The sequence below is a fragment of the Phaenicophaeus curvirostris genome, chromosome 17 (assembly GCF_032191515.1).
Source record: "Phaenicophaeus curvirostris isolate KB17595 chromosome 17, BPBGC_Pcur_1.0, whole genome shotgun sequence".
In the NCBI taxonomy this organism is placed as follows: domain Eukaryota; kingdom Metazoa; phylum Chordata; class Aves; order Cuculiformes; family Cuculidae; genus Phaenicophaeus; species Phaenicophaeus curvirostris.
In genome coordinates, this window is record NC_091408.1 from 2,613,534 (window position 1) to 2,638,812 (window position 25,279).

General features: G+C 47.7%; 1 protein-coding gene across 2 annotated transcripts; it reads right to left on the minus strand.

Annotated features, from left to right (window-relative positions):
* Positions 1-677: 677 nt before the first annotated feature.
* UBE3B (ubiquitin protein ligase E3B) lies at positions 678-25,137 on the minus strand. 2 transcript variants are annotated; one of them, XM_069871313.1, is made up of 29 exons: positions 25,080-25,134; positions 23,539-23,642; positions 23,370-23,453; positions 22,695-22,864; positions 22,482-22,602; positions 20,980-21,039; positions 20,504-20,608; positions 20,305-20,401; positions 19,741-19,826; positions 18,965-19,047; positions 18,099-18,204; positions 17,578-17,698; positions 17,043-17,220; positions 16,482-16,651; positions 15,032-15,199; positions 14,043-14,214; positions 13,172-13,290; positions 12,493-12,607; positions 11,993-12,092; positions 11,312-11,431; positions 10,817-10,993; positions 10,616-10,726; positions 9,903-10,040; positions 9,479-9,544; positions 7,042-7,100; positions 4,938-5,120; positions 4,423-4,534; positions 3,985-4,077; positions 678-3,526 (listed from the first exon to the last, which is right to left on the minus strand). In XM_069871313.1, exons 4-29 carry the CDS (start codon positions 22,853-22,855, stop codon positions 3,335-3,337), a joined length of 3,213 nt encoding a protein of 1,070 aa, XP_069727414.1. In that variant the 5' UTR covers positions 22,856-22,864; positions 23,370-23,453; positions 23,539-23,642; positions 25,080-25,134; the 3' UTR covers positions 678-3,334. The 2 variants fall into 2 exon arrangements, with proteins under 2 accessions (XP_069727414.1, XP_069727415.1); XM_069871314.1 differs by lacking the exons at positions 678-3,526; positions 3,985-4,077; positions 4,423-4,534; positions 7,042-7,100 and having other exon boundaries at positions 25,080-25,137.
* Between the last annotated feature and the right edge of the window lie 142 nt (positions 25,138-25,279).

Consider the following 25,279-nt stretch of genomic DNA (forward strand, 5'->3'; position numbering starts at 1 on the left):
AGGGGTAGAATGAGGGGGAACAGTTTTGAGCTGAAAGAGGGTAGATTGAGATGAGATCTTAAGAAGAAATGTTTTGCTGAGAGGGTGGGAGGCCCTGGCCCAGGCTGCCCAGAGCAGGGGTGGCTGCCCCATCCCTGGAGGGGTTCAAGGCCAGGTTGGATGGGGCTTGGAGCCCCTGATCCAGTGGGAGGTGTCCCTGCCCATGGCAGGGGTGGGACTGGATGGGCTCTGAGGTCCCTTCCAACCCAAACCATTCCATGATTGTGTGATCGCCCCTGAGCCATCGTGGGGCCCAGCGTGACGGCACAGGGCACTGAGGCACAGCCACGGCCACCAAAGACTGATGTCAGGACCAAGCAGCGCTTCTCCAAGCCACAAGAACAAATCCTCTATTTCAACCACCACCGCCAGGTCCCCGTGGGCACAGAGGCGCTCACATCACCATCACTAGTGCCCTAAAGCTCCCAGCCCTCAGGGGCACCTGAGCACATGCACCACAAACCAGCCTAACAGAGGGATTTCCAAGCGACCAGCAGCCTCCATCCTCTACCTCGTGGCCTCCTGGCAGAGATGCCAGCACCCCAAAGCTCTGCTCTCCCCTCTGCTGAGTGCTCAGAGAAGGAGCATCACACCCAATGGCTTCCCTGCCCACAGGGAAAGGAAGACAAGACATCCAGTCATCTTACTCGCACCAGGTTTATTTTTCTCTTCCCTGCATTTCTGATACAAGGGAGGTAACCAAGGTCTCCGCAGCAGCGAGTCTTCTATAGAAAAAATAGTCATTAATCTCCTGTGGCAAAACCATCCCTGCCCTCCAAAGAACACCCGCGCACAACACAGCAGGGCAGGCAGGGACCAACGCACATTCGCAGCCTCCTGCTCTGGTAAAAATGCATTAAAGCCTCCCAGTCACACAGAAATCAGCTCCTCAAGAGAAATGTTGTTGTCACACGCACAGCCACCAGGGCGTTCACCAGACAATCACGTTTCATACGCTAGCTACAAAATCAGGTGTAGTGTCTCATAGTGCAATATTTCCAAGCTAAGTCGGCATTAAGAGCTTTTCTAGGAATTGTACTCCTGAGGAATGGAGTTAAAAAAGGGGAGCAAACATTTTATCATTTTATTTCACCATGTTCAGCAATTCACTCCACCGAACAATCGTCGTGCTCTACTCAGACACACTGCATGTCGCTAAACTAAGATCTTGTGGGCTATTTCAAGCTATGATTGGTACAAGTCAGTGCCTAAACCTCCCAGCTACACAGGCAGCAACGGGTTAATGCTGAAATGTTCTCTATTAAAAAAAAAAAAAAAAAGAGAAATGTATGATCATCTTTAATTTCTCTGGGCTCAGAGTCCAATAGCTCGAGTTCCGAATGGAGACAATCCTGTCCTCGCTAACACTTCCAATCACTCCTGCTTAATATGACTGAGCTGACAAAGAAAAAGGATCCCAATGTTGCTTTCCAGATGCATTTCCAGGCACTGGTTCTAAAAAAAAAGGGTGACTTCTCTGAAAACCAGCTGAAGCGAGACAGAAGAAATAGATGAAGCCAAGGCCATCTCCACGCTCCTGGCTGAACAGCGCCAAGTACTTTCTGGTCTGTTTGAAACATGCAACACATCGCGGTTAAAAGGGCCTTTAAAAGAGCCCAGGGAGCCTTCTCCATGCAGACCCAACTATGCTGAGCACACCCAGGGATGCGAATCCAAGTGAGATGGAGCAAAGCCGGCCAGAGGATGAGGTAGGGTACAGCGGCCTCGTGCCCCAGCGGCTGCTGCGAGCTGAGCTGTGAGCAGAGAGCAGGGCCAGGGCCACCAGTGCCCCAGGAAGGCCAGGAGGGGAAAGGAAGACCAGGGGAGATCCTAGCAGCCTCAGTGGGAGCTTGTTTTATTAGTGAGCAGCAACAGGGGAAGGGGAGAAGGTGACTGGGTTTTAATCCTGTCCTGAACAGCAGAGTGTACATGGTTTTCCTTCACGCCAGAAACGCAGTTAGGGCAGAGCAGCCCAGGAGACACAGCAGGCTCTCCGCGCAGCCGGCCCGGCTGAGGCAGGACTTGCAGCAGCACAAGGGATCAGGGCTGGGAAGCTGCTTTACAAACCAGGCTCTGGACTTCATTAGGAATGGCAGGAAGGGTCCACCCCCCGCTTTCAGAGCAACCTGAAAAAGCTGCCTGCTACAGGCAAACATCAACTGGTAAAAATAAGGCCAAAAAGAGACAAAGCGACCCAAATAAATAGTTTGGCAACAAAGCAAATGTGGCTGTTACACGGAAGCCAAGTCCCGGTTCGAAACAGCACTTCTCCCTAACAAAAGAGCCTGCAAAGTAAAACTTCTTTCCAAGTCAGAGGAATTTTGCCAGCGGAGGCTTCCAGAGGGCTCTCGGCAGCTCAATACGTTCCCCTTCCAGAAAGCACAGGGGACACCTGCCCCACTCAAGCGCGGGGGACTGAGAGCTGCCCGAGCTCCGTGCCACCTCCTGTCCTCTGGCAACTAAATACAATGAAACTTTTTCTGCTCCTGAGCAAATTCAGACAACAACCCTGTCCATCCAAATCACAGATCTGGCAAGAGCTTGGCAGAGACACAGCTGGCTTAGCATGCTGACCCCCACGCCTGCTGCTTGAGCTCTTAACCTGCAGCATTGCAAAGCCTTCCTGAAAATGGCAGGGGCCATCTGCTTGTGTTTAACCTGCTGCTTCTCGAATCTGGGCAAGTGGTTCATTCTCCGAGACAAACGCAAGAGCCTTGCACAGAGCGAGGGTGTCAGGAAGCCCCCGTGGAGTACCTGTCCTGAGTAAACAGTGCCCATTTGTGGCACATTCAACAGTGCAGCCTCGTGATGGTCTCCTTGAGGGCTCCGTCACGTTTTCTGGCTTTGTACAGCTTCCCACAGACTTGCTTCCACCCAGTAAGAAACTGGATCATCTCCTGGGAAAGGAAAAAGAAGCGCTCCCGCAGCAGCAGCTGCCCAGACTGCACAGCCCGCTGGGGGGTATTACGGTCACTAATCTGACTGGCACTTGTAATGTTCCTTTTATGCTCCCCCGGGGTTTGCTTTTAAAGACGATTTACGTGGGTGTCAAGTGAAGTGTATTGGGTCAGGCCCATCACCTCCTTCATCCTGGAGAAGTGCCCAGGAAGAGCCAGCCCTGTCTAGCCCCACAGCTCTTCTCTGCAAACCTTTATTATCAGCTGCTTCTCTCCAGCCCTCGAGCGAGCAGTCAGCTCCCACAGAGCTGATCCTCCCTCTGTGCACGAAGGCCTCCACCTCCAGCAGCAGTCAGCAGCTCTGAGAGCCCCCGTTGCGGAGTCCAGGGCCACAGCAACTAGGACAGCTCGAAACCGGTGTTCATGCTGATTGCGTAGCGCAACTTCTCCCGCAGGATGCTCTTCTTGCTGTAGTTAGGAAGCTTGAGGAGGTTGAAACACGTAGAGGAGGTCGGGAGACGCCCACCAGGCTCTTTCTTGCGGATTGTGAAGAAGCCCCGCAGCACGCTGCCCAGCGTGTCACCGGTGTCCTGGAACAGGGCAGAAAGGAGTCACCCTTGTGCTTTTCTGCCATGCTCCTTTGGAGATCGGTGCCTCCATCCAGTGCTAACACAAAACTCTTCAGCCAGGAATGGGCAGAGCCAAACCTCAAAGCCTCATCTCCCACTAAAGCCAGGAAGGAGCCTCTCTCATCATTACAACTTCCATTACATATGCAGGGCCCTCTCTGCAGGTGTGCTGGGAAACAGGCTCAGAGACACGGGGCACAGGGAGGATCCGAGGTAAAAACGCAGCCCTGGAGACAGGCACATGCTGATGTGTGTGTAGATACAGCCATAAGCACCCCATACGCACCCCACAAGTTTTGTCTTTATGTCTTAAGAGTTTCCCAGTGAGACAGAGACAAGGGAGCTGGGCAGGAGAGGAGGCTGCCAGAAGGGAATTCCTGGCAGCGAACGCGTGAGACACGAGCAAGCAGGGTGCCTACCTGATCATCAGAGACTTCCACGCAGCGGATGGAAAAAGGAGGCTTGAGGTAGGCAAAGCCCAGAAGTGGAGGCCTGGAGCAGCTGGTAACAAACTGAAAAAGTGAGGGACAGTGAAAGAAAGCAGCAGTGAGGGCAGCCTGGCTGTAACAGAGACACAGTTAACACGGTTAACTGGGTGTGTGAGCACCCCCAGTACAATAGTGCTGAGCTTTAGTGTGCAGCTCTGCCAGCCTTTGAGAACAGGACTGTTCATGGTGACACCAGAGCATTGACAGGAGCTCTGCTTCCACGGCTGACCCTCTGCAGGGGAGCAGGGTGTTGATCTTAAGGTATAAAGCACCCTGACTCTCCTATTAGCATGGAAAGCACCCAGCTAACAGAACAGCGCTGGTCCAACCCCCGCAAACGACCGGTTGGGCTGAAACGACTGCATTTACCTTGAGAAACATGGCTCTCTCATCGGGGCTGAAGTCATTGCCGAGAATGTCCCACAGCCAGATAATGACTCGGTGGCTCCCATGGAAGCCCCCGTAGTACACCGTGTGTTTTCTGGGGAGAGAAAGATTGCGATAGGCTTGTGTCCCACTGCAGCAGGAGGGTCACAGCTGGCCAGTTCTGGAAGGATCAATATCTGCCACTGGTCAGGGTTTGCTCTACCAGTACTGAAACCCCATCAAATGCTTACTCGATTAGAGAAAAGGGAAGGGCAGACAGAAATTCCACTCAGGAGTCAGCAAAGAAAGGACCCTTCCCATTCATTAGTACTTTGCCCAATTTAGCTTTAAGGAACACATTCTTCGTCTCCATTCATTTCTGTCTGCTCCTCAAATTTCAATTAGGAGAAGCAGAAAGCTGTGAAAGAGCCAGTCCCCTGTGAACATCCCAATAACAACATAATAAAATGCCTTGGTTTGCTGAGAGAGAAGACCAGCAGACCAAGTTGCTCACTTACTTTAAGTCCTCGAGGTCAATCTCAGCATTGTCACCAGAGATCAGCCGCTGCAGCTCCGGTGCAGAAAACATACGAATCCATTCAGGCTTAATGATCGACCTGAATCCACTGATGAGCGCGGCTGTCTGACTCTTGATTTGCGTGTGCATCCGGAAGTGAGCCATGAGATGGATGTAGCTGATCCTGTGGGGGACAGGGAAGGTGGCCGTGAGGGAGCCGCAGCAGCAAGAGATAAACACCTTGCCAGTGCAGGAACAAGGTTGCTGACCTGTCTCTCCAGCCCAAAAGGGCCTAGCGCTGCCTGGAGATGCATCAGACTTTCTCCTCCAGGGTTTTGCTCTTTATTTAAGCAGGAAGAGCTGTTCTTTGCTCCTCATCCCCTGCCTGTGGGACGGCCTGCTCATTTCTTAGAGCTTCTTCCCAACTCCAGCTCTAATAATCACTTGATCGACCACAGCCAGAAAGCAGCTCAGAGGGGAGCATGCGTCCAACTCCGCTTTGAAGGATCAGACCCCCAGGCACAGGCACTGCTCTCAGTCTGAAAAACAACTGTCTGGGCTCTGACACCACCAGCACCGAAACCCATGGCTGGAGAATCAACACTAAAAACCACTTAGGAGATTTCCATCTTCGTCCCAGGAGTATGGAAGAGGTGCACTGTCTTATAGCAGCCTTCCAGCACCAGAAGGGGGCTACGGGAAAGCTGGGGGGGACCTCTTATAAAGGTATGGAGTGATAGAATGAGGGGAAATGGCTTTAAATTGGAAAAGGGCAGATTTAGATTAGACATTAGGAAGAAATTCTTCACAATAAGGGTGGGGAGGCTCTGGCCCAGGTTGCCCTGAGCAGTGGTGGCTGCCCCATCCCTGGAGGGGTTCAAGGCCAGGTTGGATGGGGCTTGGAGCCCCTGATCCAGTGGGAGGTGTCCCTGCCCATGGCAGGAGGTGGAACTGGATGGGCTTTAAGGTCCCTCCCAACCCAAACCTTTCTACAATTCTGTGGTTAGTCTGCTTCCTCTTCTCACCAGTCAAAACAACCCAGCTTGCCAATTCTTCTTCTTTAGCTCTTAGGCAGACACCGCCACAACCACACTGACTGAATTTTCAGCCAGGTAACCTCACTCACCATTAATATATAGAACTGTTTCTGGATTGCTTCCACTTACAATGCATCTCCTGCTCCCTCCCGGCTCCCAATTTGTGTGCACATCCACACAAAAGCTTCAAAGATACTACTGTGAGTAGAGAGCAACACACAGGACTTTCAACTTTCTTCCTGAGCTGACTTCTGACAAGCCTGAGAAAGATCCTTTCAAATGCAAACTCCCCGGTCAGAGCTCAAGATGGGAAAAGACTGGGAACATCAGATTGCAGAGCACAACTAACAAAGACAAATCCTCAGGTAGGATCCAGCTTTCACTTGCCATTAAAGAGAAACTCCCAGATTACGAGTTCAAACACACATCTGCTTAATAGATATTTTATCCTGCTTTTATGATCACTGAAGGGTATAGAGAAGAGAAAAAAAATGAAGGGAACAAAAAGGTGGGCTTGGTTTCCAGGCTCTGGAGTTGACATTTACGATAACTATCTAAAAGCCGGTTATCTGTGAAAATAGCTACAGGGCTCGGTGTCTCCTCTGATTTCCTGTGTCTAAAGTACGACTGTCGACTACATTTGAATTCACCACTGTCTCCTCTGAAGAGCAGTGCTTTATCCAACTGCCACATGTTATCATTCTGAGAAGATCTGTCTGCTCCAAGGTGTCTTTGAGCATCTGTGCCCTCTATGTTCACGACTGTGTGCCTGAATTGCTTTGAATCCATCTGTCTGCAGCTATCACCATCATTAAATCCTGCAGAATCTCACAGACTCTGTGCCTTTGACCTCAGAAGCGCTGTTTCAAGCAGTAAATTGTCAATTTTTATTTTGCAAATCAAATTTAATACAATTTCTGCCGATGAACTGTAACCAGTAAATTCTATTAAGATATTTATGTGCTCCTTCTACTCCAATCTATCTCAATTCATTCGAGATGCAAGCCCAAGGAAGTAGAATAAAGTATTTTGAAGCGGTGACCTTAAAAATCTAATTGCTGTACTTACTTATTTTCATTGGTAACAGGAATGGTCTTCCCTCCAGGAACAAGTTCATGGCAAACAAGCTGAGGGAAGAAATGATTGTATTGCTAATTACTGCCTGCAACCACAATGGAAAGATACGCCACGCTAAGCTGTTACCTCCCCATAAAACATTCATTTTTACAAGCAAACAGTAGGATTTAAAATTTAAGTAATAATCCTGCTTCTGCCTTGAACCAGTTTCACGTCACTATTAAATAGCGATTGAACAGTAGGGAACTCCAACTCTCCCACCAGTGGAGCTGGCCCTTCCTCGAGGAAGCCTCCTCTCGGGTCTGATCCATCACTGCTGAACCACACACAAATCAATTCAAAGAGCCCCTGGGGACTGTCACAAACCCAGAATCCAGAGGCTGAACAAGCTCAGAGCCTTTGCACAGCTCAGTCTAACAGCACATCCCGAAGCTGCCTGCTCCGCAGATCTCACCTGGGGCCACCTGAGTGACAGAGCTCCCTGGAGGTCACTGTCCCCCCAGCTGGGCACTGCAGGTAGGAAGGAGGGAGCGCTCCAGGTGAGACAGCAGGGAAGCACCTCCTCTCCCTGCCCTGCCTGGTGCTCAGCTGACAACACCCCGCAGAGCCAGAGCCAGGGACCTTCGAGGTGTTTGCTGCGGCAGTATCGCGACTCATCTTTGTACTAACACTAAGAGGCAGAAAGTCATTATTCACATGTTACAGTGGGCTTTTTTGTGCTCCAGTTCCAGGGGACTCCCAAGGTCAGAACACAGCCCCACACACGGAATGAGCTGAGCTCCCCTGTGCCAAACAGAGCAGTACCTAGCAGGGATGCACGAGTTCATTCAGCAACCACAGGGTTACCCTGCCTGGCTGCTTCAGCACGGCCAAAGCACAGGGCTAACAGGAGTCCCACGGCTCATTTTGAACTTTTGAGCGCTGCAGCCTTCGCATCTTGCTGCTAGGCTCTCCTATGCTGTTTCCAACCTTTATTTTCAAGGTGCAAACCCCCTCAAAGCAGAAACCTCAGCAATCCTGAGGCAGCAGCAAGGTGTTCAGCCCACTGTGCAGTGGGCACAACCTCTCACCTGTGCAGAGCAAGGCTTTATCAGTACTGAGCTGCCTTCCCATTCACCCTCACAGCTTTGCAGGTGCTTTTAAACTGCTATCAGATGTATTCTATGTCCAAACTAGCCAGCATAGAATAAGAAACAGCAGCATGAAAAGTTCTCAAGGACAAGCTGCCCCAGATAAACACTCCATGACTTAGTGGTCTCTGAGCTTCTTGCCACTGGATCTACGCTAACAGCACTCAGGCTTAGCGCTAGCTGAGAGGTCTCCCCACAGAATTGGCAGCATACACAGACAGGCAGGGCTTTTTTTATCTTATCTCTCCATATTTTCCAGCTATGCAAACACAGCATCACAGAACTCAGGGCTCAAGTGCAACTAAGTGCCTTCCAGCCTCCATAAGGGACTGACAAACAGGCTTTTCTTCTCAAAGCCAAGAGACCTCCTGACACACTTCAAGTTTCTCTATGTTTGAAGAAAAGGAATTCCTCCCCACTCGCACAGATTATTCTTTTGAAAACAGGGGAAAACCAGTTATGCAGGGAAAGCACAAAACAATGTTTTTCAGCTAGAAAGAATAAAACCCCTGGCACTAAAAAAAATTAAGGGTCAGAGTGCAACCTTTTTGTGGAAAAAGCTGTTCTCTGCCCACAGCTGAATATCGAACAAAGATGCAGAATCCGATGGCTGAGTTCAGAGAACCCCTGAAGCTGAGCCAGCCTTTCAGAATAAGCATTTTTTGTGAAAGGAGAGCAGAGCTAAGCCCTAACTACAATCAAACATCAGGTCATTTACCCGTCAGTCCCCTCAGGATTCGCATTCAGATGGGCCACACAGAGCATCCACCTGACTTATCCCGAAACTCAAGTTCCAGAGTAAAAAGCACTGTATAGCATGAGTTTTGACAGATTGCCTGGCTTTTAGATGCTCAAAACCAGCTCTCAGAAAACTCAGCAGAGAACAATAGCTGCCTTCTGCCAGCAAGTCAGACTGCAGGTGTATTTCTCTGCTCTAAGGTCAGTAACAGGAGCCAGGACACCTCTCCCTGCTCAAGAATCAAACTTAGTTCTGCTGTCAACCGTTTAAATTCACAATCTGCCACTTCTAGTACCACAAGCTCTCTGACAGCAGTGGGCAATGATCCTTACAATCCTTCTTAGTGCTGCAAAGGCTCTTCCTGGCAGCATCAGCCAGACAAGCGAGGGAGATGCTCACACACAGAGCAGCCAGGATGTAACCAGGACAAACAGGGATTGCCCAAGCTGTGGTTGTGGACTCTATCAGTGCTCAGAACTCCGCTTGTCACCACCAAGCATGAGGAGGGGATTTGGAATAAAGAGATACGGTCCAACAATGTCATTGAATAAAAGCCTACCTGACCCATCACATCTTCATCGTAGGACAGCGTTAAGCCCAAGTCACTAATATCACCATCGTAACGCTAGAGGAACGGAGAAATGGAAAGAAGGTCGGTGTTCAGCAGAAGGCACAGCAGCATTTCTGTTGCTCTTCCACTAAGTGATCCTCAGCAGGCATGATGCATCAAAGCATAACAAATACATGAGATGCTCTAAGTTACAGGGAGACTGCACAAGAGCTGAGGCCAAAACTTGGATTTACAGTTGCAGGTTTACACCTTCAGACTCCTTTCTCATCCCTGTTTGCCCCAGTAAAAACACAGGACAGCAATCTACTATCTTTTTAAAGATGATCATACCCCAAAGGCATTTGCAATCCTAGCGTTTCTAGCAGTGGCCAGTGATGAGGGAGTTGAACAACCAGAAGAGTAATGCTCAAACCTTAATTGAAGTGAGATTTTTATAGAACTCGGAGTCCAAGGAGGGAAGTTCATCTACGGAGCTGTAGAAGATGCTGTGGTGGTGCCCAAGGAGCTGACTCAAGAAGAAGGAAGCAAATGGTACATCCACAACTATTCCCTACAGACAACAACAATGCATACGTAAGGTCCTGCTGCATACTTGTTATATGCAACACCTTTAATTACCTCCAATGCCTGCAGGCAGATGAAGTTTTCTGGAGCAAGTGCAAAAAAGCAAAACACTGAAATCAGCTAAAGAAATCACATCCTTTTAAAATCCGGTAATTAATGGAGCAGGTGCAAAAAGGCACAAGAACTCCATGTTAACTTTAAAAGAACTGCCTTATCCCATCCTCCTTTTAACCACACATCCCTTTAAGTAAGGTATGTAAGGTAAATGGATGTGTGTAAGGCATAACACCAAACAGACTATTCTATCTACTGTCCCCAGCACTGAGAAGAATATTCAAATTATGTCCCAGGTTTTACCTCCAAAATTATTTTTAGCTCATGCCTGAAGATGTGCCACACAGCTCCACCACTGGTACCTTTATCCAAGTAATTTCTTCAAACTCACATCTTCAGTACCACCCGCCAGGCATGTGACAGATGCTCTTGAAGGCAAGGAGCATCAGCACAGAACAAGTGCTATACTAACACCGACAATATTCTGATGTGGTACTTCTGGCTCACCTCGTATACAGCCTTCCCAAGCATCTTCCCCACAAACTCAAAGAGCTGTAGGTAGTTCTCATGAATGTAGGATGTTGGGGATGGATACAGCCTCTCGTCACCACTGGTTGTCTGTACACAAAAAGAGAACAGGACACTAAGCCAGGTTGTTTCTCTCTACAAGGGGTCAGCACAGTCAGCACTCGCAGCCCTGCGCCACACCTTGAACAAGTTGAGTGCAGGGTCAAACACCTTCTTGATTATCTCTTCCAGAAACTCTTTGAAGACACCGTCTTGATCAATACCAGCCTCATCGACACCCAGATCATTCACAAACTTCACTCTGATCACTCCCTTCATGGCATTCTGGGAAAGCTGCCGTAGCTGTTCGTATCCATCCTACGCAGACCAGAAAAGCCAGAGGACAATCATGCAGGGAAACACATGAAACACCCATGCATAGACAGAAACACCACAGAAATCTGCATTCATCATTGAATTGTGCATCCAAAAAGACCAGCATTTCTCCTAGTCAGCACCCCAGGATTGCAGCAGTCTGAACTGAACGAAGGTTCATTTTCCCATAACATCACTTCATACAAAAGCAGGCAGAACTGGGTCCCTCAGCATCCACAGAGCAGAAAAATATTCACACCCTGCTCCTGTCAGGCCAAGTTACTGGCTTGTTGGTTAGCTTCTGCAAGCCAAGGCACTCACCTCCAGCATACGTGAGCGGCGGATAGTGATGTGTGTGACATGAGGTGATGCAGAGCTGGTTTCAACCAGCCCAAGCTTCTCCTTTTCCTTTGTGACCATATTTCGGAAAAGCAGCACCCTCTTAAAAAGAAAACAAGTATAAGTTTTCAACCACAAGGATCCCTATCCTCCAGATGCTCCTATCACAAACCCAGACCTAGCGCTTGGCTGCTTTGCTCCCAGCTCGGCCCAATGATGCTGCTGTCACCTAAACACCAGGAATACTGGGATCCCCCTCGCTGTTCCCCAGCAGGACAGAGAAATCCTTGAAGCTCTGCTTTGGGAGGGACGTGGTACTATCAATACTGAAAACAAAAGCACCTTTCCTATCACCACATCCATCATCTTTGCAGATTTGCCACCTGCAAAAAGACACACAGCTTTCTGCATAAGGACTTTCCCCAAAGCCATGTCACACACTGCTGGATGACTCTGTGCAGCTGCCTACACAGATAAGCCCTCTTCTCTCAATGAGAGAAATCCAGACAGTTCAGAAATTTCTTGGGGAGGAGAAGACTTCAGTTAAACTGCATTTCAATCAAGTTCTGCATCATAAAGTGCTCAAGATGCAAGTCCTGTCCATCCCAGGCCAACCAGGTCCCTAGTTTTAGAGCCTCTATCCTCTGCCCCTGTCCCACTCACATTCTTGTGGGGAATGACGTGCGGGATGTATTGCAGGAGCAGCTGGGCTCGTTTCTTGTCCTTGTCCAGCTCCTGGAAGAGCACGCTGGGTTTGAGGTCCCTTACAAAGAAAGGCATAGATTCAGAGACCCCTGAGAAATGACCAGGTGTGGTAAATAGCTGGGGGTAGGAGAAAGAGGGAACCAGTAATGATTTCAAAGATGATTTAAGTGCTCAGGTGCACACATCTAAGAAGGCCAGAGACACTCAAGCTGCTAGATGTCAAGTCAGTTTTCAGTGTTACCCTCCATGAGCAGCTAATAATCCTTACGCCACAGAAGAGAAGCACAAGAGGGGCACCCTTAGACACAAACACAGGGAGCAGTTGTGGCCCTGATCTCACAGGTACAATGAGAAGCACTCAGTTCAAAGTAAAAGACCCAAATCAGCCAGCCCAGGGGAGCTGGTGCACTGGGACACACAGAGCTGCACGTGATCCTTGCCTTGAGGTGGACACTTACTTGCGTAACCAGTGATCCTCAGGAGCAAAGCGCCTGCGGCAGTCCCTTTCGTACAAGACCATGAGCCAGCCATGGACAGAATGGAACAGCTCCAAGGTCTCCCCTCTGGCGTTCTCTGAACCAAGGGAAGAAAGCAGCAATGTCCAGGAGCATTCAAGAGCAACATTTTGATCACTTGCCTTACGCTAATAGGACTGGAGTATTTGTAACCTCCAGTGCCTTCAGATGGAAGGGAGAGATTTTGTGATCAAAGTGAAAACAATCTTAGCCACATTAAATCCACTTCAACCAGCTCCAAAGGAGCCACCATGACAGAACTTTCTCATCTGATTGCCAAAACTGGGCTGTATTCACATTATACCAGCATACAAACCAACACCATGGAGACCCCAGGGAGCCTGCTCTGCTTCGTCAAAGCCCTTTTTCAGACTCTTGTCCAATACATGGCCCAGCCACTGGCAAAAATCAATGACCTATCACATCCGTTACACAAATTGTTATTGGAAAAGTGAACTGTATTTGATGCCAAGCACAACAGTGGCATCTGGACACCAAAAGACTGTGACGTATTCTCATTCCACACAATGTAATATGGGTTTTTCGTGCAATGATCAGCAGAAGCTTCAAATTCCTTTTGTTGTTCCAACAGTAATCAACTCAAGCTACTAAAAGCACTTACCTACAATTCCATCCCAGATCATCTTAAATACAAAGGAATTCAGAAAAGATGAGATGGTAACAAGCTCTTCTAGTTTGAATGAGATCTGCTCCTCGTAGACTTCAATGTCATCAAGGATCCTATCAGAGAAAACAAACACAAATGCACAAGTGCAAATTTAATTCCCTTTTGAAATTTTCATAAAGGCATGCAGCAGCTCTTATTTCTATGACAACTGACACCCAGGAGGATCTATAGTCATAAACAACTAAACCTTAGGAATTGATTTTGATTGATATCTGATACTAACAGGAGACAGGCAAGAAAGGCCCAAGATATGAACAAAGCCAGCATTTCATAGTTAATTGGACCTAGGCACTCATCCCCAAGGAAGCATTTTTTTATCATTCAAGCTAAGAAAGCTGTCTCTACTGGCCAGCAAAGGCAATTTTCCACCCCTCCCTCCATCCTCTGTTGTGTGAGTCTATGAGTGAGACAACAAAGAAGTTGTAAGGAGAAGCACATATTTCTTGCAGCAGTATTATAACATTGTTCCTCACCTTATCTGGACTCATGGAAGTGTTTGCTTTGGACTGATGTAACTGTTGCCCACAACACTAGAATATGTGTTTCTTCACCTTCCCTGGCCAGTGCTGTAATATTTTGCTACCAGCTCAGCCAGCCATACATTCCTGAAGCAGCACATGGCTGCAGCAGAAAGTCCTTTTGAAGTCCTTTATTTCCTAGGACTCTCTCTGAAAAGCATGCTGCTTTACTCTGCCCAGTTACCTTTATGCAAAGGCACCAGTACCTTATCTATTCCTCATGAAACTCAAGCAACACAACAACTTCACATTACAAATCCAAAGAGCACCCTCTGCTTGCTACCTACGTGATCAGGTGGCGGGAGCAGTCACAGAAGAGCATCAACATGGCCAGCAGCCTCTTGGATTCCTCTGTATCGTTATTCAGGCACTCCAAAAACAGTTTTAACCCGCCCTGCGGTCCCAGCTCACAGATAAAAGCCCATAATTTGGGCAAGAGATCATCCAGGTAAGTGAGGCCTAGCAATTGAGAACAGAAAGCACACTCAGTAAAGCTTGTTCTGTCTGCTTGGTTGTGCAGGCTCAGTGAGACAAACGTGACTTGGAGCAGAGAAGCCGAGAGATCTGTTTGCGAAGCAACACTGCAAGGCAACGTAACATCATGTTTGGCTCTCAGGCCTGCCTGTGTTAACAGGAGATGTACAATTACTAGGAAAGCAGAAATAAAGCTTTCAACAAGACATTAATTGTTTGCACATCTTAAACCTTCTCCTGCTAATTATTTCCCAGCTTTAGGAAACAATTAATTCCTGTGATCCAATCACCACTACAGCCATCTTAGAGATGAGAACACAAAGAACGCGGTTGTACCTGTGGTCACCACTACAGCCACAAACAAAGCATCCAAGGCTGTGGACTCATTCCTCTGCTCTGTCCGTTAGACCCAAACGGTTCTTATCTCCTCCTCCATCCATTCCCGAGACAGGCAATTTGTTCTTAAGATGTATGAAAGCGTTCAGTGTTTGCACCACGTAAAGATTAATATTGCTAGGCGTCTCAAAAACACTGACTCAGTCTTAAGTTTGCTATGGAGGGAGCAAGGTTTCATTATAGGAAAACTTGCTTCAATTTGTATTCCGGAGACTTAATACTTGATAAAGAAGTGATGAATGCTATTGATCAGCTGTGTGGTTCAGTACAGAACAAGCCTTCCACCCAGCCAGTCAATAAACCATTGTCAGTAATAAAACTACCAACAAGTCAACAGAATTTAATAAGAAAAATCTACTTTTCCTCCACATTTTAAATGATTTGAAAAGCACAGATGTGCCCTGACCTGTGAGTATCTGGAGACGGATCTGCGTTAGCGTTGTAAGCGTGGTTTGGTACAGGACACAGATACTGCACACCTTCTGCACCTCCGCCGAGTCCACTCGCTTACCCCCAACAGGCTTGAGGATGTTGCGGACAGACGCAGACTTCTGGAAAGCTCTCTTGAAAAGATCTGGTGACAGAGAAGAACATGAGATGCTGGATCAGGAGACAGAAGTGCTATTGCAAACCATTTCTTGTTCTCAGCCACTCTCAGCCATGCGATAAAGATGATTTTAAGCAGATTAAGTCACTCCACAGTAGGTTTTGGTGGGCTTTTCTGGCAGAACACTGCACGGCTGCCAGCGACACATAAGAATATTTCAGTGGGGGCATTACTCTAGAGCTTAAAACTGCAGTAACTAATGACTACAGGATTCTGTGCTGGGCTGCATCAAAAGAAGTGTGGCTAGCAGGTTGCGGGAGGTGGTTCCTCCCCTCTAGTCTGCTCTTGTGAGACCCAACTTTGACTCCTGTGTCCAGTTATGGAATCCTCAATGTGAGAAGGCTATGGAAGTGTTGGAGTGAGTCCAGAGGAGGCCACAGAGATGATCCGAGGGCTGGAGCACCTCTGCTATGAGGACAGGCTGAGAGAGGTGGGGTTGTTCAGCCTGGAAACGTCTCCAGGGAGACCTTATAATGGCCTTCCAGTACCTGAAGGGGACTACGGGAAAGCTGGGGAGGGGCCTCTCACAAAGGTACGGAGCAATAGGATGAGGGGGAATGGCTTTAAATTGAAAGGGGCAGATTTAGATTAGACAGTAGGAAGAAATTCTTCACAATAAGGGTGGGTAGGCTCTGGCCCAGGTTGCCCAGAGCAGTGGTGGCTGCCCCATCCCTGGAGGGGTTCAAGGCCAGGTTGGATGGGGCTTGGAGCAACCTGATCCAGTGGAAGGTGTCCCTGCCCTTGGCAGGGAGTTAGAACTGGACGGGATTTAATATCCATTCTGACCCAAACAATTTATGATTCTGTTATCTACGGCTATGGGCAGCAGCTAGAAAACAGCTGGATTACAGCTACTTCCAAATACTCTTCTGTAGAATCACCACACATCACAGGGTAATGAGCTAGCTTCACCTTGCCTTTCACCTGGGAAGCCGCCTCCCATCTTGCCTCAGGAAGTACCAAGTTATGCAGTAAGCACTTCAGCTACTTGAGAAACAATTAAAAAAACTGCTAAAATAAGCAAGTATTTTCACAGCGCCAAAAGAAGAGACTTGCCCCAGGTCACAGAGGAGTTCTGAGCAGAAATTACAAACAGGAGACACCATCTCCCCGACTAAGCAGCAGCAGCAGCTCCAAGTAATTACTCAAAGCTTTTAGCAAAAGTGGTAAAGTCAAAGCCCTGCGAGACTGCGGGAGAGAAAGACACATGTACACACACACACACAAAAAGCAACGCTCCAGGACTGACTTTTCATAGGAAGGCTATTCTGAGGGGAAACCGGCTGTGCTGGCAGCTGAGCTATTTCCTGGTTCTCCAGCAATTTCTTGCTGAGCACATCACTGAAGAGGATGCGGATCATGTGGACTCCCCAGAGATGCTGCAGCTGCTTTGTCAGCAGAGGCATGGACTCATTCAATCTGAAAAACAAGGTAGAGAGACATGTTAGAAGGCAGGCTGGAAGAAAACACCAGACAGGGATACTTGGGATACATGTAGGTCACAGTCAAAATGGAGCACACAACCACCCTGAAGGCGGTCCTCACAGGAAAGGCTGGTACACAGATCCTGGATCGAGTGCACCACATGGCCACTGTTTAACAGCCTAACTGCATTTAATTAATTTCCTCATGTAATAATTCTCTATGAATGTAGCAGTTTATAATGTGCACACATAATATCTGAGAAGTTATTCTGAATAGGGGCACACACTTGATCTCAAAACATAAAACACTTGGCAGCATAAAAAAAGGGGGGAAAAAAAAAAAAAGAGGCTTAATCATCAATCACCATAAAGTTTTCCTCACTTACCCATAATCCACAGTCTGTGAAAACCAGCCCAGAACAGGATGCCAGTGGGTGAGGTTGGATTTCTTCTGTGAAACGTACTTCTGGCAGTAGGAGAGCATATGGATGAGCACACCCACAAAATGAGCCGTCTCCTCCTCGAGGATCTTATCGTTCATGGAGCCCAGGTACACAAGATTACCTGGTAGAACAATTGGCACAGTGAGGCTTAAAATAGGAACAGATACTGTGGGACAGTGGTCGCAGACAGACAAAATGAACTCACACCCTTTTTTGAGCCCAGGAGAGGACTCCTGCAAAGGATGACAATGAGAGGCTACCCTGCAGCAAGCCATTTCTCTGACCTTTCCTCTATCTGCAAGTGCCTTTAACAGTTTTTGCAACATTCCAAAATATATCTCAGATATTATTTAGAAGCTATCTAAATAAGGATAAAAAAACTCTGATGAGACTGAGGCAGTTCTGACCCAAGGAGTAAGATAATCTGACTCAAGATTCTTCCAAGTACAGTGAAAAATGAAGTGTTCCAGGTACTTACCTAACAAACAAAGAGTGTGACTTCCTTCTAGGCACACACAGACATCTCGGCATTGTGCTTCACAACTTAAAAACAGGATGAACTTACGGAAAAGATCATGAGATTCTATCACTGCCAGACGCTGAAAGACATAATTTAACTGTCAGTGAGGCTGAGAACATGCAGAACAATCACAACAAACCACCATGCAGAACAATCACACCCCATCTACCATTAGCAATTCGGACTGTCTTTTCTTTCTAAATAAAGCAGCAATGCCCATTTTTGGCACAAAACTTGCCTGTCTGCACCAGACTACACAGAGGAGCAATAAAACTGATTTATATTAGTGGACAGCCTCCTAGTTACTAGTACAGATCCTTTACCATGCAACAGACTGATTTTTGCTTTAGTTCTGCTATGGTTGAGACTGGCAAAGAGAGAAATGCCAATGCCCCGTTTCAAGAGCAGACAAAATGGAATAACAAGTGGCCTTATATGATATTCAGTGGATTTTAAGCAGTATGACATCACTTACTTACCTCAGGTGTCAGAGTAGCAAGATGAGTCATTATAGCAGGCACAGACATGACATGGATCAGAAAAGACCTCAGCAGGTTGTCTGAAAACTGCGCAGCAACCACAGGGCTACAGAGAGAAAAATGCATCAGTAAACTGACCTAGCAAAGTAAGACGTGGTCTTTAATTGAGCTGTTCAGAACTGGCTGCTGATCCCACCCTCAAGCAGCATCATTGGAAAAAGAACATTCACTTATTCTTCTTTTCTCATGGCAAGTTAACAAAAACACTCATGACTCAAAGGTATATAAGCCAAACAGTTTGTGGCATACTGTATTTTTTTTACACAGCACATCTATACCACTCAGAGCGCTATGAGTGTTATATGATTTGTCTCCCAGCTTCTCCCCATTGCCATCAAATCATAATTGAATAGTTGTTTTCCTTAGGAAGAAGCTAGGCAACATATTGAAGGACATCCACTTAAGAGAACAGACTGAACCACTACAAAGACCCGCACCCTATGTTTGTTTTAGGGACAGATCTGCCCCTGTGAACTGAGTACCAGGTACATCTGCATCAGCAGTTGGCACAACCATCCTATCCTAGAGAACTTCAACGCCTTCCGATGGTTCAGCAGAAAGACTGTACAGATCCTGTACGCTGAACTGAACTGCACTCCGAAGTCTAGGCTCCTACAAACCCTAATTACTGACTAAAGTAATTCTGATCTGAAAAGGGCTGACAGGAAAGTGAGCTATCTTGCCTAAAGCAGCTTCTTCCATCAGGGCAACACTGTCAAAGGGATTGGCAGAATGAGATGTCTCCAAAAAACACAATAAAGACAACTTTGGCTGCATATTATCCCAAGCAGCCCTGGCTGCCTTACCGCAACGCAAGAGAGAAGATGGCTGTTAAAGAGCCTTTGGACAAGGAAGGTCTGGATCTTGCCAAGCCATTCGTTAGCAAAATCTGGAATAAAAAAAATACAATATACTCTCAAACCCTTGCAGTATTCAGAAAAAAATATGATTACTCCTGAAAGACATTATGTCTATTTTGAGAGCAGAGAAAAAGAACAGTGCCAAAACAACCTAAAAACCAGTTACTACAAATGACTGGGCAGAACTAGAAGGGCTTTGGGTTGATAATGGCATAACAGAGAAACTAAAATCAAACCGGACACTCTACAGCACTTATTTCTCTAGGACCTGTTCTCAGACAGTTCCCAGGCCTTTTAAAATTAACAGGCAAGGCTCACAGTTGCCTGGTAAGATCATCTTCATGTAAAAGATTAGGAAAAACTACTTCAATTCCTTTTCTGTACAGAACAATAAAAATCCATACAAAATGGCAGCAGCAAAGTTGGAAAAAATATTCAAGAGTCTTTTCTGCCCATCTCGTTAGGAGATGATTCAGTAGGATTTAGATTCAACAATAGGAATACAAAGGAGACAGTGTCTTTGGTCTCAAGTGGGGAGACTCTGCTTTACTGCTTTGAAGAATACTACGACCGTGCCTCCATCAACAGGGCTCCACAACCAGCTCCTCCTTGACACCCCACCACAGAGACCACAAAAGCTTCCTCTGAACCAGGACTACAGCACAGAACTGGGGCTTGTTTTGAATAAAGAGAAAAAGTAACTGTATCAGCCCGAGACTGACCTGCAGCACAGAATAAAATCCCTTCTGGTTTAGGTGTCCCATGATGTTTGCACAGATGTGGTTCATGGCAGGTCTCAGGGTTTCACCTTCCAAGATAAAACACTGACATTACTAAAACAGCATCTCGGCTTCACTCTTTACTCCCTTATACACTAAAACATTCTGTCAATTCATAAGCCCTCCTTGCATAAAGTGCTTGCCCTTATGTGCAAACCCACCATTTAGCAGCATTTCATTTCAAGTCTTAAGGTGTGAGTTATATTCCTTCCTCATACTTGTCTTTTCTACACGTAATTCCTACAAAACCCCATAGCTAACACCACATTCCGCTACCCTCCGAACATTTCCTGTGCAGGGGATCTTGGAGCACTATAAAAACGTTGTAGTGGTTGTTGTCTTGAAGGAAATAGCCTGTCTAACCTGCAGAGAATCCTTGCTGCCCAGTCCATGCTCTGTGCAAGCACACAAGCATGATGAAACTTTGTTTGTGGCAAGGATGGTGAGAAGACAGGGCGTAGAAACAGCATTCAGTAGATTTCCATAACAAATCCCACATGCACCAACCTTTTCCACGAAGGATTTTCCACGTAGAAGTGTCAGTGAAGGTAACAAGCATTGTGAGGTGCAAATTGACCAGTCTGGAGTCCTGCAAGATGTCAGGCTGCAATAAGAAACACCAGTGTTAACAAATGAAATTAGCTGTGTGCCACACTACAGAACCGTGAAATGTGAGGAGACAAAACACAAAGAAAATGTTTCTTACCTTAAGCTGCTTGAGAAATTCACAGCAAAACCACAAGATGTCTTTGATCTGTTTGATCCACAAGAGCGTGAGATCCTTGGAGAGTGCCAGTGACACGTACCACACCTGAGAAAGGCAGGATGCAAATGGGAGCAGGGATTACTATTTGTGCTACTGACTGACATTATCAAGAAGCTTCCATGACCTCCTCAGTGCCCTGCTCAACCCAGCAGCAGAACCAAGTTATTTCTCTCCCCAGAATCCACAGGTCAAAGCACAACACTCATCACAGAAAGAAATTGCCCTCCAACTCCTATACCATATATAGTAAAATCAGAGTAACACTAACATACTTGTCCAAACATTCACCAGGGAATCACAGCAGCGTTCAGGGGTTCTTGAAAGGTAAAAATTCAAACATCACCAATGTAAATCCCCACACATATTAAAAAAACCAAACAACTCTTCCACCCAAACTGAAAAAACATCTCACTGACCTTGGGCTCATTCTCAACATCCATGCTATTAAGAATGCACCGGCAGAGCTTTTCAAATCTCTGGGGAGAAGAAAAAGGTGGTATTAGTTCTAACTACAGGAAGGATTATTCTGTAAAGCACCAGGAACAGCTCAGCAGAGGGTGCAAGGTACCACTGTAACCAAATGTTCCAAACATATTCCCCACAGACATTGCCAAAGGCTCCTTCGCCAAGAGCAACTTCTCAGCCTTCCCTGCTAAAATGCCTCCCTCAACCAGGAAAAGCATCTTCCTCTTGGGGTTCACCTAGGAGAGCTTAACAGTAATGAATGCAGTAGCACGTTCTAAACTCCCACCCATTATGGCTCCCAGCAGAACCTGGGATCACATCCACAACTCCCTGACTAATATTTCAGTCCAGTGGTATTTGTCACATGTTTGCAAGTTATAAAGCTGTCCTCAGTTGCAGGACTGGATGCTGTGGTTATCCTGAGAGAGGTGTCCACAGAAAGAATGGAAACAGGCACAGCCTAGTCCTCAGCCCATCAAGGGACTGACTTGCTGCCAGAAAGGGAAGCAGAACAGACATATTTCAGCAATGCACGCAATTACTGTAATGCAGAACTTCAAATTGATGCCAGGCACTTAAAAAAAATTGTATGTAATGTAGTGATATGATGAGAGGGAACGGTTTTAAGGTGCAAGAGGCAAGATTTAAATGAGATCTTAGGAAGAAATGTTATGCTGTGAGGGTGGGGAGGCCCTGGTTCAAGGCCAGGTTGGATGACGCTTGGAGCCCCTGATCCAGTGGGAGATATCCCTGCCCATGGCAGGGGGTGGGACTGGATGGGTTTTAAGGTCCCTTCTGATCCAAACTATTCTATGTTTCTATGTAATGCACACATTATTTTATGCTGTAAACAGAGAAAACTGCATTTGCAGTACTCACACCATCATCAACAGGAGTTTGATACAACAGAGATGAAAAAAACAAGTCGCTTCTGCTGCAATTTAAACACAGCCTGTCATTTTCCAATTGTTTTCCTTACAATTAGCCCTCACAGTTTCCTGGGGCAAATATAATTGCATAGACAATACAGAAAAAGGGCTTTGCTCTGAAACCGCAAATTCAGGGCACGGTGAGAACAGCGGCTGTGATACAAACAGCCTGCACATTACGCTCTGCCAGGACAGCTCTGCGTGAGCTCACCGCAAGGTACCTGCCTGGGGAACTGATGCAGGTGACAAAATCGTAATGCACTGCTCAATTACCCAAGTTGGCACAGTCACCAGGAAAAACATCCATTAAACTATGCCCTGAATAAGGAACTGCTACTAAAAAATTCAAGGGTTCTTCTATTTCATTCCTCCAGGCAGATCTCTCCAAGAGGGAGCAGAAAACAGAGATCACATTTCTGAAGCAAAAATATATTGCAGGAACACTGGATCACTACATAACTAACTACAGATATTTTACTTAAGATATGTACTCAAAAGAAGGAAAGCACATCAGGCTACCTTACCTCTTTGTCCTCTTTATGATTAAATACAAACAGCAGTTTCCTAGCAATTCTAAAGATGGAAAGAGCACTTCTTTTACTTGAGCCAGATTCATTTGCCCCAAAGAAATCCTCCACTTCCCTCCTAGGAAAGTTGGAAAAATCAGCATCAGTGGTTAAAAATCAAGCATGTCTCTAGATGAGAGCAAAGCGTGGAAGGCAGGATTCCACACACACCTTATCTCCCTCTGCAGGCGGCATCGACAGAGAAACCTCCGGATCAAAGCCTGGATCTGGACAGCAGCTCGTTCCCTCTCCTTCAGCTCCCTCCGCTCCTCCCGAGCCTGGCGTGCTTTGTCGAGGAACTGGGCTCTGGAAGACTGACTCGCACTGAACATTTTTATAACCTACAGAAAAATGAAACAAAGAATAGTTACAGGAAACAGCTGGGGAACTGAGAGCAGAGTGGACAAAACACACAAGCAAGGGCATTTCTTTACATGACTTCTGAAGTGACTGACTACATCCAACATTTGAACAGGGGAAGGAGGGTGATCAACAGCAGAGAAAGAAATGCATGCAAAACACAAGGTTACTTGTCAATGAGGTTGTAACAAGAACACACAAACACTGATATAAGAATCACTCCAGCACAATCTGCAACCTAATGCAGGCAAGAGGTTTTTAAGAGAAAAAATCAGTGTGCTTTGTCTTCCACTCGCTGTACTCCAACTCTCCTGATCAGCCTCAATCATTCTCATTTTCTTGTTTCCAGATAACACATAAGACAAATTCTACAGGCAAGGATATGAAAGGACACAGAGGACGCTCAGCAGCTAATTTATTCCCACTCAACAAGACAAAATGCACAGATTCAACAACAGCTTTACAAATACTTGACAATGAACTCACCTGAGGGCTTACTTCTTCAAAAAGAAGTGTATGATAATCATTTCTACGCAAACATGATCTTCACCCAGTGGCTCCAGGCAGCTCCTGCACAGATAAGCACATTACCTGCAGGTGATTTGGGGATTTACTCTTTACCTCTGCAGTTTTAAGTGCCTTTGACCAGACTTACCTTGTGAAGCACCCTCAGGAAGATGTGAAGTCAGAAAAGCATCAGGAAAGGACAAGCAGCACCACCGCTTAAGTTGTGTTTGCTAGCACACACAGCTCCTAACACTACAGAGTGGGGACAAAAACCAGTCTGATGTGTGACAAAGGCAAAAGTCCCCCTCAACTGTGCCAGGGACATGGGCACCAGCGAGACCTGAGCAGCAGCTTTTCCACAGCGAGTATCATAGAATCCTTTGCTTGGAAAAGACCTTTGAGATCAAGTCCAACCATACCTGTCCACTACTAAATGAGATCGCTGAGCACTTCATCTGCCTGCCTTTTAAACCCCTCCAGGGATGGTGACTCAACCACTTCCCTGGCAGCTTTTTCCAGTGCCAGAGAACCCTTTCAGTCAATCAATTTTGCCCTAATACTCAGTCTAAACCTCTCCTGGCACAACTTGAGTCCATTTCCTCTCATCCCATCAGTTGTTACTTGAGAGAAGAGATCAGCACCCCCCTTGCTCCAACCTCCTTCCATGGAGGTGCAGAGAGCAATGAGTTCTTCCCTAACTCTCTTCTCCAGGCTAAACAACCCCAGCTCCCTCAGCTTCTCCTCATAACCCTTGTTCTCCAGCCCCTTCCCTGCTCTGTTCCATTCTCTGGACACACTCCAACCCCTCAACATCCTTTTCGTAGGGAGGGGCCCAACACTGAACACAGAGTATCTCCCATTCCACCACAGCTAGGGCAGGACCTGCTACCTTGGCACTTGCCCAAGCCACTGTCAGCAGCCAGCAGAGAACTCCTCACCCCACCATAGAATCACAGAATAACCAGGTTGGAAGAGACCCACTGGATCATTGAGTGCAACCATTCCTATCAAATACTAAACCATTCCCCTTAGCACCTCATCCACCCGTGCCTTAAACACCTCCAGGGAAGGGGACTCAACCCCCTCCCTGGGCAGCCTCTGCCAGGGACCAATCACCCTTTCTGTGAAGAATTTTTTCCTAATGTCCAGCCTGAACCTCCCCTGGAGGAGCTTGAGGCCATTCCCTCTTGTCCTGTCCCCTGACACTTGGGAGAAGAGCCCAGCACCCTCCTCTTTACAACCTCCTTTCAGGTAGTTGTAGAGAGCAATGAGGTCTCCCCTCAGCCTTCTCTTCTCCAGGCTAAACAACCCCAGCTCTCTCTCAACCCCATGAGACCTCCCAGCCCCACATGCTCATCCCAGAGCCCTCACAGCCCCTTCAGTCCCAAAAAGGGCCTGTAGCCCCCCTCGCCTGCCCCACACCCTTGCTTCATTGCCACCTCCCATGGCCCCTACCCAACAGCAGCCCCTGCCCTATTGTTTCCCCTGCAAGTCCCTGCCCCCTCGCTGCTGTCGCACAGCTCTTGCCCCACCGCTGCACCCCCATCACCCCGCACCCCCTGCCCCGCAGCCCCTGTCCCACTGCCGCCCCCCAACCTCTCCTGCCCCGCTCCCCTTCCCCATCACCGCTCCCCTACCCCCCAGCCGCTGCTCCCCCGCCTCCCCTCGCCCCGCAGCTGCCGCCCTCACCCTCTCCCCGCCGGCGTCTCCAGGCCCGGCCGGGCCCGCGGGCCCCGGGGCAGCTCGGAGCCCCTCGGCGCCGCCCCGCGCTCGGGCCCGGCGCGCAACCCGTGCCGCCGCTACCGTTCCGCCCTCTCCAAGCCCGCTCCGCCAGGCTCAGCGCAGAGCGGGCGGGCTGGCCGGCGCGGGGCCCCGCTGCCACCGCAAAA